A 12,946-nucleotide genomic window follows, 5' to 3' on the forward strand; every position below is an offset into this window, starting at 1 on the left:
GGAGCTAGTATATGAAGTGATGATTATGATGTTATATGAAATGATATATGAGATAAATGATATATGATTGTTATATGAAATATGTATATGAAGATAAATTATATACACTGTAGAAGTGCTATTATATGAAGAAAAATTAATTATATGAGTTGTAGTACCAGACAAGAAGAAAAGAAAAAAAAAGAGAATTTTTAGTAAAATATGTGGGAAAAATGAAAGAAGACACATAAAAATTGCAAGAAAAGAAGCAAAATTAAGAAGATAATAAGCAAATAAGTAGCTAATCATTGAAATATGTCTAAGAATTAAAGCTGTAAATTTTTTTTTCTCTAAAGTAACGTAAATTATAAATAACTTATTTTTAAATGTATATAATGAATTCAGGTTAAATTTTCGCGGAAAATGGAAGTATTTGAATTAAGGATAGACAATATCTTACAATAAGTGTTAGTAGATAGTAAGCAAAGGGACACAGAAAGTGAAATTTTTAGACATTCAGCAACATAGATTAAATCTTTATTATAGGTACAAGAGAGTTATTAGAAGTTTTTTTAGAGACACATTAGAAGTTTTTTAGAGAGATTACATTTTTATTATAGGTACAATATTTTAAAGTTAGTAAGGCGTATATAAATAAATCAAAACAAGACTGAAATAATAAGATGAAATGGTAAAGTAACGTTAAATTCTTTTTTTTTATATACCATTTAATAGAAGTTTAGGTAATATTTAGCTTAGCTTAGGAAGTATTAAATTCGAGATTTTATTACAATTAGATTAGTTACGGCTTATAGGCACTAAAAGACTATTTAAAAGTTAGGATCAATTTCATTCACTGTGGACACTGTTTTGATGAAGTGAATTAGTGAACGAAAAAAAAGGACGAAAAGGCACGACGTGAAAGTACGTGAACTAGTGATAGGTTATAAAATACCAGTTTAGTATAGGGAAAATATGAACTTTTGTGTAGAATAGGATTTTTTTAACTATATAAGTAATATAAGGTCTATCTCCTAAAAGGCGATGATGGACAATCAATCTCATTTTAAAAATTTGTAATTTTAACAAAACGGGGAGGTGTGGTATTATAATATCACCCTGTACAAAAGATGTTTGATTGAAAGTAAAGCATATCATAAATTGTCCGCCCTTGACCAAGGCCGATGCGTGAGGTTGCAAAGTTCATTGTAATATATAAGTAAACGCCCGATGATATCATCATCATTATTATTATTTGTAGTAGTAATATAAAGGTAGGTCGTTACTGTGATATGTAAACAATTTATTATGGTTAATCGTTGATGGGGTTAAAAGTAAATATAACGTATTTGAACCAAGAAGACAGTTTTAATTAATTGGGACCTAGAAGGCAGTAACCACACGCTTATTTACGACACCGTCGTCAAGTATATTACGTCAGATGCCCTTCGTTGCTACGAAAAAATACATTCAGTGACATTAATGACAATTAATGTTTTAAAAGTTATAAAAGTGATGACTTTCAACCGTAAAATATTTTCTATCAAGTGAGTGTTTAACAGTAGTAATTTGTACTTACATAAATAAATTACAATAAAATTTTGGGTTTGAACAGTTTTATTCATGAAATAATAGCAACAAATTGCACACGATCTCTAAAATTAATATAGAATTTTAGAGCTCTTGTGCAATTACTACTGATAATTTTAATATATTTAAATGAATATATTATAAATGATTCGCTTTACCCTAAAAATTATAAAGGAAGTTTCGGAAGACATCCAATCCCCTTTTCAGCAACCAAACTTCGTAAAGTATTATAAATCCACTCCTTTCAACTAAATTTATTTTACTTAAAAGGCTACTCACCTTAATTTTGGTAACTCGCAGTAAACCCATTCTGAAACATCCTCGATCGGTATTTCTCTGTGCGTCGATGTCAAATCTAATTTATTACCCGCTATCACTATGGGTATTTCCTGATAATCCCCTCGCTGCTCTCTAATTTCCTCGAAACACTGCTTTACGCAGTCCAAAGAAGGGGCAGATGTAACCGCATATACTAAGAGGAAGGCGTGGGCTGTGGCTATACATAATCGTCTCATGGCGGGAAATTGCATATCACCGGCCGTATCTAGAATATCCACCTGAAAATATTTATTATTTAGATTTAGAAGGTTTTATGGAGTATTCGTTTACCCTTCAAAAGATACGGCTGTATCGATGCTTGGCCGAATATATATTTTTGTGATTTTTACCGCGACAGCACTATTTACATGCCAAACTAATTAGTCAGGGTTTTAAGTGAAAAAATAGTGACTAATATCCAAAAAATTAATAGAGATACTCTCGTATTTAATACAAGGATCTTCAACTGTCAACCAACTTGGAGAAAACCGACAAATAGTATTAAAAAATTCAATCAGTTTCTAATAACACTCCACACATGCCAACAATTAATCAACCGTTTATGGGCCCCCAAATGTCAGTAAGCCACCTAACACGTATAAGACAACACTAACATCATATATCTTTATATGGTGATCGCATTTTCTGGTTAGTAATGGGCCTCTTGGTATTCTCCTCGGAACGTTTTCAAAAACAATTTCTCTGTAAATTGTCGTCACCTCTGCGAACCACGTGACCAAAGAACTGAGAATTCAGACAGGTTGTGGGCAGCCTTTTTTCATGTCAAGTTGGTTAACAATGCAAACTTTTATCCGATGAGCTGTCCAAGGTACCTACGCGCAGTATTATTCTCCAACACAACATCTTGAACACCACATAGAAATATTGACAATACCGGTAAATTCACCAATCTCATTTTTTTAATTATAGTTAGGTGGCTCATAGCATTTTTGCTTCTGCCAGGCAGTTGTTTCATAAGTTATAAATATTATAATATCTGAGATAATTGAAATAACTTAAAAAGTGAGTAATAGTCTTAACAAAAATGTAGCTTATAACTTTATGGTAGGGGAGCCCAAGCGGGGATTTTTGAAGTTACTCGAGCGCATCAGATTATCATATGGGAGATAAGCCACAATATTATAAAAAAATGATTTTTATTAACGTTTCGACGCCCAACTCGGGTTCCGTTGTCATGGGATAATGAACAAATATATCAACACGCATGGGATAATGAACATAGAGTTCAGTGGAGATATTCAAGTATAGTCCTGAAAGAAACAGATAGTAAAAAGAGAAAAATCAAAGAAGCGGCTCTAATTATGCTAAACGAAACCAATTGTGTGGCAAATTCCTCGGTGGAATGCAGTAGGATGTGGATACCCATACTGAAAGAGAAAGTCAATAGAAAGAAAATACCACAATTAGTAAGCCAATAGTCGAGTTAGTACATATTTTATATTTTAGTATAACTTATGTATCCATGTATTATTGATATTATTTATAATTTAAACAAAATTATAGTAAAGTCAGAATTTGGTATTAATTTTGAGAGTAAATTAAATGTAAGACCAAATACTTACGATGTCGGGATAGTATCACGAGGTTTTTCCTGGTTTTCCCTCGTGATTTACTATGAGATCTCTAACGCGAGAAGTTTAATGTCACGGTTGCATATGGTTGTCTTTTTAAAGACAGATCACATGCTATGATTTTTTTGTGACGGATATTCTTGAGTTGGGGTCGATTTCATGTAATCGAATGAACTATCTTTCAGTAAAGTCGTCTCAGGAACGCAACTCATAAATATTGGCAATATCATTTTAAAGTCTTCTACTTTAAAATGTATCATATGTATCTGAATTGCCGATATAAATGAGTCAAATTAAAAAAAATATTAGAAGAATTTTTTTACTAAGCAACAACATTTTTGTTTATGTTCGTAGTATTTTGTATTTTGATAACGGCACCCGATTTGGGCGTCGAAACGTTAATAAAAATCATTTTTTAATAATATTGTGGCTTATTTCCCATTATAAATAGTTTTTTTTTATTATTAATGGCTTTGACAGAGCCAATTAGCCAGACTATTTGTGTTTTTTTGTACGGTATTACAATAACAATTTTAAGTTAATATCTAAGCCTACTTATTATCTAAATTTACAGAGTGTTATACTATCTTAATGGATACATTTTTCAATTTTGTGTGATATTTTTACAATTTTATAATTTTATTATCTAAGCCTATTTAAAATTTAAATTTACAGGACGTTACATATTCGTAAAGACATTGTAACGTCTGCTTATTTTTTGGAAAAAGAATTTCGTTTAAATTGACAGGTAAAGGACAATTTAGATCAATTAACTTTTCATACATTACTTTAATATTTTGTCTGTACAGTCCACACTCCAATATGAGGTGCTGTAGATCTCCCATTCCACCACAGGCGCAATATGGGTTATCACTGATACCTACGCTGTGTTTGTATGCTGGGGTTAGTGCGTGATTTGACCTCATTCTGTTTATTGTTTTTATAAATAGCCTATTTGATTCTTGTTTAAACCATCTCTCATTGGGAATTAGTGGCTGGCAATTTCTAAAATTTATTCCCGTTGTACTTTGGTTATATACACGTTGCCAATTTTGTTTGCAATGGTTTTTACTGATATTATCTATATCGGTTACTGGTAGAAGTATGTTGCTTATGTTTTGTTTGGTTAAAGCTGCAGATTTAGCTAATTTGTCGACTTCTTCATTTCCTAATATTCCAGAATGTCCTTTCACCCAACAAAATAATAATTGAACTGCCCGAGGAAGTAAAATCATAATATAGACTCTTAATTTCTATCTCAATGTGGTTTAGATTTTTTGTCCATTGGATAGAAGTAAGTTTGTCCACAATACTTCTACAATCGGTGAAAATGATATAATTGTCCATACCAACAGAGGCTATATATTTAAACGCAAGTAATAAAGCTGATAATTCGGCAGTATATATTGAAGCTTCATTAGGCAATCGGCATGATTCTTTGTATTCAGAATTCCAGTGATATATTGCACATCCGGTTTTATTTTGAATTTTGGAGCCGTCAGTAAAAATATATTGAAACATAGGCCACCTGTCTTTAATTATTTTGTTGATAATATTGCCTGGAAGGTTTGAATCCATGTAGTTTGTTTGTATTACCTTGGAAAAGAGAGTTTCAGGAGGTTTAGTGTAAATTAAAGATATTTTATTTTTGTACATTTGGTTTTCATTCATTGTCAACTTCCTGTAGCTTTCAATGTATATGGGGGTTTTTTTAGTACACCAATATTTATGGCTTAAATCTAATATATTCAAGTTACGAATAGTCCTTAAGTAGCTGACGTTTTTTGAGATAGCTCTAGCTACAAACTTATCTGTACAAAACTGTCTACGTAGAGTAAGTGGTGGTTCCTTAGCTTCAATCTCAATAATAGTAATAGGAGTAGATTTTAAGTAACCGAGACAGAGTCTCAAACATATATTCCTTTGGATTTCAACTTTATTAAGATATCCTGTTGACGCAGACCCATATAAATTACAACTATAGTCGAAAATTGGTCGAATCATTGAGCGATAGAATAGCAATGCAATATTCGGGTCAGCTCCCCAACCGGTTCTACAAAAAGCTCTAAGGATATTGATAGAATTTTCTGATTTCTTTATAATAGAATGAATTTAATCCTTCCATAACAATTTACGATCCAAATACGTCCCAAGATATTTAACACAATTTTTTATCGGAAATTCTATTCTACCTAATTTGAAGGTGCCTTGAGGAATTTGGCGTTTTTTGGAGAAAAAGCAAATTTCAGTCTTTGTGGTTGATATGGATAAGCCTAGAGAATGGTAATCATTTTTTACACAATCTAATGTAAATTCAAGTTGACGTCTACAAATGTCTAGGGAAGAATGGGAGGTGTACAACACAACATCATCTGCAAATTGCAAAATATTATAAATAGTTAAAATTGTAAAAATGCCACAAGAAAATAGCTTCAGAACAACATCATATGGGAGAAACCTGGTACCCTGCAGATATACCTATACCATATATTGGCTCTTAACACAGGGGAGTGCGTTAAGGGGGGCCCGAAGAAAAAATCTATCCTTAAAAAAACTCAAAATTGTCAGATTAAGATAAGGTAAGTTAAGTGCATGCAAAATAGTGTATATTTCAAAAATCTGACGATTTGAGCAGGGCGGAAGGAAATGGGTGAGTCCCAAAGTTTCACAAGAAAAAAGCAAATATTCCAATATTTGGAATAATAAATATTTGGAAAATAAATATATACCAAACACAACTTTCCACAGAGAGGGGTGGGGTGTAAATTTAATATTTTAAATACGAGTCTCGCGATATTTCGCGTAATGAACATCAGATCGAAAAACTGTAATATACACTTATTCAATATTTTTGAAAAATCTATCGAATGACACCAAACAGGACCCCCAAGGAGGTGGGGTAGGGAGTTACTTTAAAATCTTAAATAGGACTCGCCATTTTTATTGCAGATTTGGATTCCTTACGTAAAAATAAGTAACTTTTATTCGAAACATTTTTTCGAGTTAGGGATAGATGGCATTATAATCGGAAAAAACGATTGTTGGAGATGGAAAATTAAATTTAAAAATGGCAAGCGCCCACTAAAATGGAAAACTTTACTTAAATTTTTTTGGTTTTAGAACCTACTCTTCACAACCCAATAAGTCCACATAACGCTCGAGTGACTGCAAATTTAGCATACTTTGCTCCCCTACCATTATAACAAAACGAAAAAAATGTACATACATGAAGTCTGTAGACCTAGCAGAAGCAGAGTTGTAGCTCATGAAAGGTAAGTGCTTATTCGTCAAATTATAAATCGAATATGTTAACGTGAAATAACCAAAAAAATGCAGTCCTTTTCGGGAAAACCTCATTAAAACTTTTTTATTTTAAAGTTTTTAAAAACTTAATTTTTGTTTCTAACACCAAAACTAATTAACGACCTGAAGTGCTAATAGATCTAAGTGCCACTTTTTATAAATATGTATCCTTTTATTGTTGCTAAGTGATCTATGTCCTTATGTCAATGCGCTGCTAAAATATTTGTTGCAATTTTTGTACCCGTTTGGAGATATAGAGTGTTTGGCACATAGATCTCTTAGCAGTGCATTGGCATAGGAACACAGATCACTTAGCAGCAATAAAAGAATATGTGTAATAAGTGACACTTAGATCTATTAGAATTACAGGTCTTCATGTAATTTACGCTCAAAATAAGGTTAGTCCTTTTATTTTTTGCAAAAAAAACGTGAAAATCATCCTCTAAATAGCATCCAAATGATAGTTTCAGTTTTATATTTTATTTTACTTAAGTATGTATCGTTTATTATGATCTGTAAGTTGCACCGGTTTAAAGTGCTTATTTTTGAAAATGTTTAGTTTTAAATTAAAAAAAAGTCTTCTTTTTTTCGAAACCATTTTAACATTTCGAGGGGTAACAGAATATCTGCATTGCTTTCATGAATATTTTGGAGTTTTTTGTGTTTCTATAAGAAAAAACTGGCTAAGATATGGGTGTTCAAAGTTTGCATACTCTCGTGATTAGTGACTCTTTCAAGCACTTTCAACTACAGCCATTTTAAAAATAGACACTTCAAACCAGTGAAACTTACATCTCATAATCTAAACAATACAAAAGTTTTAAGTATATTAAGTGGGTAGGCGCAAAATTTGCTTGAAATGCTTTTTACATGCATTCATTTTTTCTAATCGTAAAAAAGTAATTAGTATTTTTGAAAAATTTTAATGTAGAATTAAAAATTACATTATTAGCGAGGGTCGAAAGTCCGTGAAAACCTCTATAATGTTTTTTTGAATAAGTTACAGGGGTAAAACAGAGACAAGTAAGTCTAATTTTTAATTTCGAATATCTCATCCAAAAGAAACCTTTTGTTGGAATTTAAATTAGTATTGCAAACAAATTTTAGGCCTATGCTCTTAAGCGATAACGATTAATTTCATTCGGGATGCTTATTAGGGGTGACTATCACGATTGTTTTTTATCAAAAAATGGTACAGCGTTTATTAAAGCGTAACTTATATAGTTTTGATGCTAGAAACTTTTATAAAATACAAAAGCTCCTTTTATAAAAAAATAATATACTTTTAAAAATACAAACCTCTTTAAACACGTAAAAGTTTGGATTAGTTTTTTCCGAAAAGTGCCGCATATTTTGGTTATTTCACATTGAAATATTCTATTTGTAATTTGATGAATAAGAACCCCCTTTTCATGAGCTACAACTCTGCTTCTAGGCTATTGATCATGTACTTTAGAAAGGAACTGCAACGTTAACGGGGTTTTATTGTTTCATATAGTCAATGGACCTCTAAATATTAAAAACCGCGGAGTTCTACCATTTAAAGGGGTGAGTTTTTGAAAAAGGGGTTAATTAGTCCCTAGGCTCACATTGACTTATGGTGAGCTCTATGCACTTTTGGTACAAAAACGTCTACAGCAGGTTAAGCTTACTATCGAAATATCACCTTTGTAAAGTAAAAATATTTTTTTACAAAAATATTTTAAAAAAGCAAAAAAAAACATAAATGAAAGCAATTGTGTTGTTTGCCCCATAACTACTTTCCACGGGGATATAGGTGTAGTTATTGCTTCACAGGAAAATAATTTCCATCCTTCGTCTTTAAAATGACGTTTGGTAGAAATCTCTAGGATTTACAGTTTCTGAAACATGACTTTTCAAATTTCGCCACTCACTGCGGTTTTGGGCCATTTTCCTCGTTATTTTGCAAACATTGTTTTGTATCTTTTTTCTACGCAACTTTAGGTATATGTAGTAGTACACTTTATAAGAGGAAAAGTCAATTACTTTTAAAATGGTCTGTTGTAAAAGGTTGTATGAATATTTTTAAACAAGATATATGGTTTTTCAAAATTTTATACTTTTAATGATTTTTGATATATTTTACCATTATTTTTGAATTTCTCATTATAACTTTTTTCTTGTACATTTAGGTATATACATTGTGCAATAAAAAAGAAAGCTTACTTTCGTTACTTTAAGATGGTGTATTATAAAAAATTCTAGGGTAATTTTTAAGGAAGATATGTTTTAAAAATTGTGATTTATACGTAATATGTCCCACCAAGTTAGAACCATATGGAAAAAGTCTTTTATTATTAACTTTATGAAAAAACTTATTCCTTATAAAATGCTCTACATAGTCTAAAACCTAAGATGCAATCATCATATAAAATTTTATCAATAATATACGACGTAGGTTAAAAATATGAATTTCGCCCAAGAGTAGAGTACCTTTATATTTCACAATATCGAAAAGTGTTATAAAGAAAACTTATTAATATTAAGAACTATGTTATAATGTCCAATTAAGTATATGCTTCTAATTGAAAAAATAAAAAAAAATTAAAATTTTTCTCTAATTACGGATACCCTTGGATATCCTAGGGATATCCTGTTTAAAAACAGTCCTAGAATTTTTTACGGTACACCAATTTAAAGTAGAGAAAATAACCTTTATTTTCTATTCAACACAAGGTAAACCCAAATGTTTAAGAAAAATTGTATAATGAGAAATTTAAAAAATAATCGTAAAAATATCAAAAATTACTAAAAGTATACAATTTTGAAAAAACATAACTTGCTTAACCCTTAAGCTTCTAGCGTTACATAGATGTAACGCAGAAATCGCTAAAATATTAAGCCTTAAATTCGGGAATTGATTCTAATTTTAACTAGATGATGATGCATGACTTACTCGTTTTCAGCAGTGGGTTCGAGGATTTGATCTAATATGTTTATTTAGTTGAGTGTTTTATATGACGGTGTATAATATTTATGGTAAAAATGGATCTCAAGTTTGAGTAAGTATATTTTTAGTATTCTTTTGTTATAATATTTTTTTAAAGTGTTTTCAATTGAGAATAAATTAATGCCTTTTCTTAATAATAATATAAATTTTTAGAAATTTTATGCTGGTTTTGTAAAAAATGCCTTTAATTTTTGGTGTTACATATATGTAAGGGTAGGAACATATGGGAGAAAAAATCGGTACTTTTGGAATTGTAATTTATTGTTTGTTCCAGAAAAGGGTTTTCTCTTCAAGAAGCGCTGGAGATGATTGATGCCGTTGAAACTTTAGACGTTGATGCTATATATAGGTACTGAAACCCCAGAATTGAATGTGCTTACAGACTAGGAGCTTGGTGATGAGGAATATAATGATTTTAACAGGCTGTCAGAGAGAATTTTAAGAGCACCTGTTAAACTTGTTTTACGAAACAGTGAAAGAGATTTCGAAATATATGATGATATTGACGAGGCTCAGCCTTCCAGATCATCAGCAAAAGCTAAAAAACTAGTGGAAGGAAAGTTGAAGCTGATATTATGGACCAGAATCTAGCTAGATACCAAGTAGGAATTTGCTCTAAAAATGATGGTGGTGTCTATTTACATTGATTCTGGACATAACTGGACATAATAGATCCTATGATCCTATGCCACAAATAGAATTTCGAAGATATCTAGTAACATCGTATCTTACGAAATATGGTACCAAACCAAAAGATACAGCCAGGCCATCTTCGTCCAAAGTAGTCGTAGATATAAGATATGAAAAGGTTGATCATCTCTTGATAAGAAAAGGAGACGTTTTTCAGATGAATGCTGTAGTTCATATGTGCGAACCATGGGTTGCAAGTGCAATGTAGGAGTGTGCATCAAGTGCAACATAGATTTTCATCTACAATAACTTTATTATAATTTTTCATTTATCTAGTTTTGTGTTTGTTTATTATTTTGAAATTTATAATCGGAAATATTTTAAATATGTTTGTTCCTATATCTTTCTAGCGTTATATATAATGTAACGGCAATTTTCTAAAAAAATCAAAAATAATTAAGAAAAAAAATGTATGTATTTTGTTTTAAAACCTTCTTTTGAATACATTAAAATCAAAAAATATAAAATTTTGCATTGCATATATGCACCTGGAAATGCATAGAAAAAAGTTACAGAAAAATAGAACAGCGAAATAATGGGGAAAATGGCCCAAAATTGTTGTGAGCGGCGAACTGTAAAAAATTATATTTCGGAAACTATAAATCCTAGAGATTTCCAACTAAACCTATTTTAAAGAAAAAGGGTGAAAGTTTTTTTTCTGTATATCAATTATTATACCGGTTTCTTTGTGGAAAAAGGTTATGGGGAAAAACAAAATTGCTTTCTTTCGTGTTCTTTTTGCTTGATTTTAATATATTTTTGTAAAAAAATCATTTTTGACTTTAAAAAGGTAATATTTCGATAGTAAATTTAACCTGGAATAATTTTTCTCTAGGCGTTTTTGTACCAAAATGCATAGAATTCACCCTAATCCACCCTGTGCCTAGGGACTGATTTACCCCTTTTTCACAAACGCACCCATTTAAATGGTAGCACTCCGCGGTTTTTTATGTTTAGAGGTCCATTGACCATATGAAACAATAAAACCCCGTTAACGTTGTAGTTCCTTTTAGCTCTTTTATTTTGAACATAATCAATAGCATATTCTACTGGGTCTACAGTCTACACACTTCATACAGGACCGTTTTTCGTTTTTTTATAAGCTACATTTTTAAGAATAAACTATTATCAATACTTTTTTAGTCAGAATCTTAAAGGCCTGTTGTTTTTGTCACCTATAGATATGCTTCAACTCATACAAAATGAATGTTTATAATAACTTAACTTTAAAATCCGTTTTTTATGGGCATTGGTCATATAATCGGGGGAGTAACTGGGTCACTTAGAGGGAACCAAGGAATTTAAATCGGACAAGAAATCCGATAGAATTATTGACAAGGAGTCAATGGTAGATTGACTCCTAGTCAAAAGATATTGGCTGGTACATCAGTCAAAGCGACATATATTGTAATAGCTGTAGCACTAATAAATGTACAAAAGTTCATATCTAGTTTATAGGTTTAATCGACGCATTCAATGATTTTTAATTGCTCAAAATTTACTTGATTACATTTGAGTACATTTAGCATTATTTTTTTATATATTTTTTACTCTAACTCTAATATGATGTTATACTGGATTGATTACAGAACTACGTACAGTATACTTACTTTAAGCGTCATGTGTCCTAAATCATATTCTTTATTATAAAGATCTTCAATTGTGCTACGATATTTGCTGGTATAAGTATTTGTTAAGAACCTCTTAATAATGGAACTTTTACCTACTCCAGGACCGCCCAAAATGACTAGGCGGATCCTTTCGTAATCAGACATGGTAGTTCCGTTGTTATTCATTCACTGCAAATAAAAAAAAAACAAATATTAGGTCTGTTTCAATATTTAAACCAATTAAACATAAATTTAAGACTATGTAGGTACTGTTATCAAATTATACATAATATCACAAAAAACGGCATTTCTCGCTAGTGGCGCACACTCGCCACCCTACGTGTGACACAGTGTAATAGTTATTTATGTACCAAGTCAGTAAAGTTACTCTTTATCGAACGAGTTTAATATTATAAGCAGAGCGAGCATAGCGAGCGAGGCGAATAACATACGAGTTCGATAAAGAGTTTTTACTGACGTGGTGCATACAAAATTTTATCGCCAACAATTTGATATTGGTTTTAACACTTACTTACAATTTACAATTTAAGAATTTTCTAAATTTTAGACGTAATAAAAATTTCATGACAGTGATGACAGATGACTTTTGCATGATGGCCGCTGTCGATTTTTAATCGATAGTTATCAATATTGAATAATTACTAATTCGGTAAAGTTTTGATTTATTCTATATGAATATAATTACAATATACTACAGAATTTCACTTTTTGACATAAATTTAATTAACTGTGGCGTAAATTTTGTACAATATTTTTAATAATTAAAGTAAATAAATTGTAAGTTAACTCAAATAAATAAACGATTACTGCCATCGACCACTTATATTCAATTTGGATTAATCGCGGCAGGTAAAATAAAATTCTTCTTTCAG

The 12,946-nt window shown here is 30.8% G+C and overlaps 1 protein-coding gene across 1 annotated transcript; it reads right to left on the reverse strand.

The window, feature by feature from the left end:
• Positions 1 to 1,844: 1,844 nt before the first annotated feature.
• On the reverse strand, positions 1,845 to 12,239 carry LOC126885895 (GTP-binding protein Di-Ras2). The gene is made up of 2 exons (XM_050652690.1): positions 12,054 to 12,239; positions 1,845 to 2,126 (listed from the first exon to the last, which is right to left on the reverse strand). Exons 1-2 carry the CDS (start codon positions 12,237 to 12,239, stop codon positions 1,845 to 1,847), a joined length of 468 nt encoding a protein of 155 aa, XP_050508647.1.
• Positions 12,240 to 12,946: the final 707 nt, after the last annotated feature.

The sequence above is a fragment of the Diabrotica virgifera genome, chromosome 6 (genome assembly GCF_917563875.1).
Source record: "Diabrotica virgifera virgifera chromosome 6, PGI_DIABVI_V3a".
Classification (NCBI taxonomy): domain Eukaryota; kingdom Metazoa; phylum Arthropoda; class Insecta; order Coleoptera; family Chrysomelidae; genus Diabrotica; species Diabrotica virgifera.